General features: G+C 44.6%; 1 protein-coding gene across 1 annotated transcript; it reads right to left on the minus strand.

Moving 5' to 3' along the window:
- LOC149822610 (aspartic proteinase nepenthesin-1-like) lies at positions 1-1,508 on the minus strand. Its single transcript, XM_089980327.1, has 2 exons — positions 451-1,508; positions 1-328 (listed from the first exon to the last, which is right to left on the minus strand). The coding sequence occupies exons 1-2, from the start codon at positions 1,506-1,508 to the stop codon at positions 1-3; spliced, it is 1,386 nt and encodes a 461-aa protein (XP_089836453.1).
- Between the last annotated feature and the right edge of the window lie 757 nt (positions 1,509-2,265).

Consider the following 2,265-nt stretch of genomic DNA (forward strand, 5'->3'; position numbering starts at 1 on the left):
TCACAGTTTACCACATTCTGCAGGTGTGAAAGTGATGAGGTTGTTTCCAAGGTCGTAAAGGACGTGGAAGTTGGCCAGCATGACGCCTCCAATTATTGAAACTATGGGCACTGTTGATGGCATCAACACTGAGCAAGTCAAGCCTGTATCTGGATCGCGAACGAAATATTGGCTTCTGGAAACATCGAGATCACCACCCTCAAAATGAAAGGTAACATTAGGGATGGACGCTGATTCTGGCAATGATTGGTAGCAGAGATCAAGCCCCGCCTTTGAGGAATCAGCAACCGGTAAACCGATAGCCTTGACGAGTGCATCCCTCACTCGCCTATCACAAGTGAAACACCATATTAAGTATGCATCAGTTGCAAGTTTTGTTCAATGAACATGGGTTTAGGTACCCCATTACCCCAAATTAAAGCAAGAAATTAAAGTGAGACGGTTTCTTACATGTAAGCGGGTGGTACTATATTGGTAAGCGCTGAGCCTGAGTCGATGATGGTACCACCTACTGCTACTCCATAAGACTCGCCCCGGAAATAACCACTGGGTATTAGGAGACGCTTCCCTCCGACACTGATATCCTCCAAGTTCACTAAATAAGAATCCTTGAAAAGCGGGTTAACTACAAGCGGCGGCGTTGTCGAGGCGTCTGAGCTGATCAAGGCAGCACTGTGGCCCAACACAAGTCGACTCGATTTGTAAACAGAGTCATTAAACAAAGTGAAGCAATAGGAGAATCGGTTATCGATTAACGACCCTAGTTGAGAGACGAGTGACATCGGGCTCCGATCTAGCCCAACTATGCCAGCACCCTCATCGAAACCTTGGTTGTGATTGCCGCAGCCGAACCCAATATTCTTAAACGATACGGTTCGATTCCCCGAGCCCAAGGTGAACGTCTCTATGGCAAGGTATCCTTGGGAAGTAGCTGGAGTCTCATAATCAAGCTTGTAGTTGCATTCACCAGTAGAATTATCCAATGTAGTTACACGCGAAGTTAGGGAGGCACAGAGAGGATTGGAGTGTAGCATCCTTGAAAAGGAGGAGGAATTTGACGGGCTAAATATTGGTTCTCTGTTGGAGCAATTGATGCATGGATCGCATTGTGTCCATACAAGAGGACTACCAGTATCAACCATGGCGGAGAAGGAGCGTGGGGGTGTTCCAATCGCTAGATTCATTAAGTACTCACCGACTCCGGCCTCAACCGAAACTTCGACATCATCATCACCTTGTGCCTGATGTTTACCATGCCGGATTTTCTGATGCAGCTTCCGAAGCCGATGTTTCTCTCGGCTAGCTGCTCTGTGTAATCGCTCCAAGTGGGTAAAACTGCGGTGTGCATCGACATGAATCAACTCAACATGAATGTCCAGGGCGGCCGTCGACGTCGTCATGTCAGCGGCGGCAAAGGTGGTGGTTGAGTATGATAGGAGAAGATGAGCGGTAAGCATAATGAGGCGGAAGAAGGACGATAGGTGGTGAGATGGTGGTGCAATTGCCATGTTGGTAGTATTGAGTGTATGAACCAGGTTAGTGATGCTAAATTGTGGAATATTTATAAGCAGAGAAGGTTGTTAATTAAGAGGGAAATTGTAACTGAACATCCATTAATGTTGGGCTGGCACACCAGCTATCCATCTATTCACGTAATCTAAGATGGGGTTTTCATGGTTGGAAGTAACAGCTGTTTCTTCAGTCTATTACTAGCATTGGAGCGCATGTCTTGTTAAGGGTTACATGCGGTTGGAAGTAACAGCTGTTCGGCAAATGAGCAAGACTAAGGCAAGGGTTACCATGTGGTTCAGTTCGGACCGACCCGAAAGACCCATTTTTGCATGGGTTCGCCCTGTTTTTGTGTACGTCTACAACCAGTTAATTTGGGCCAAATATATGTGAGGGCCTTTTTCTTCTTTACGTGAAAATTTTGTCGACTATTTAAATGAATTGGGTTTGGGCAATCACCAAATAATCAAGCATGTATCCATTATAATTTCTTTTATTGACAGTTATTTGTATCTAAAATATCAAGACCCGAGCTGAAACCTGAACTTTTTAATACCCAAACCGATCATACCTGAACCTGTGAAGACACAAACCGATCATTTCTAATTGTCACACCAATGCCATATCCATACTTGTATACCCAAATAAGCGACGACTTTTTTTTTACCCAAATAAGATCGCGATTTCTCACCATTCAATGAAAATATGTTTATGTTTTCCCAGAAAATGTAAGAAAATCATGAAAGAATCGACTGA

This window comes from Nuphar pumila, chromosome 11 (genome assembly GCF_984573655.1).
Source record: "Nuphar pumila chromosome 11, dmNupPumi1.hap1.1, whole genome shotgun sequence".
In the NCBI taxonomy this organism is placed as follows: Eukaryota; Viridiplantae; Streptophyta; class Magnoliopsida; order Nymphaeales; family Nymphaeaceae; genus Nuphar; species Nuphar pumila.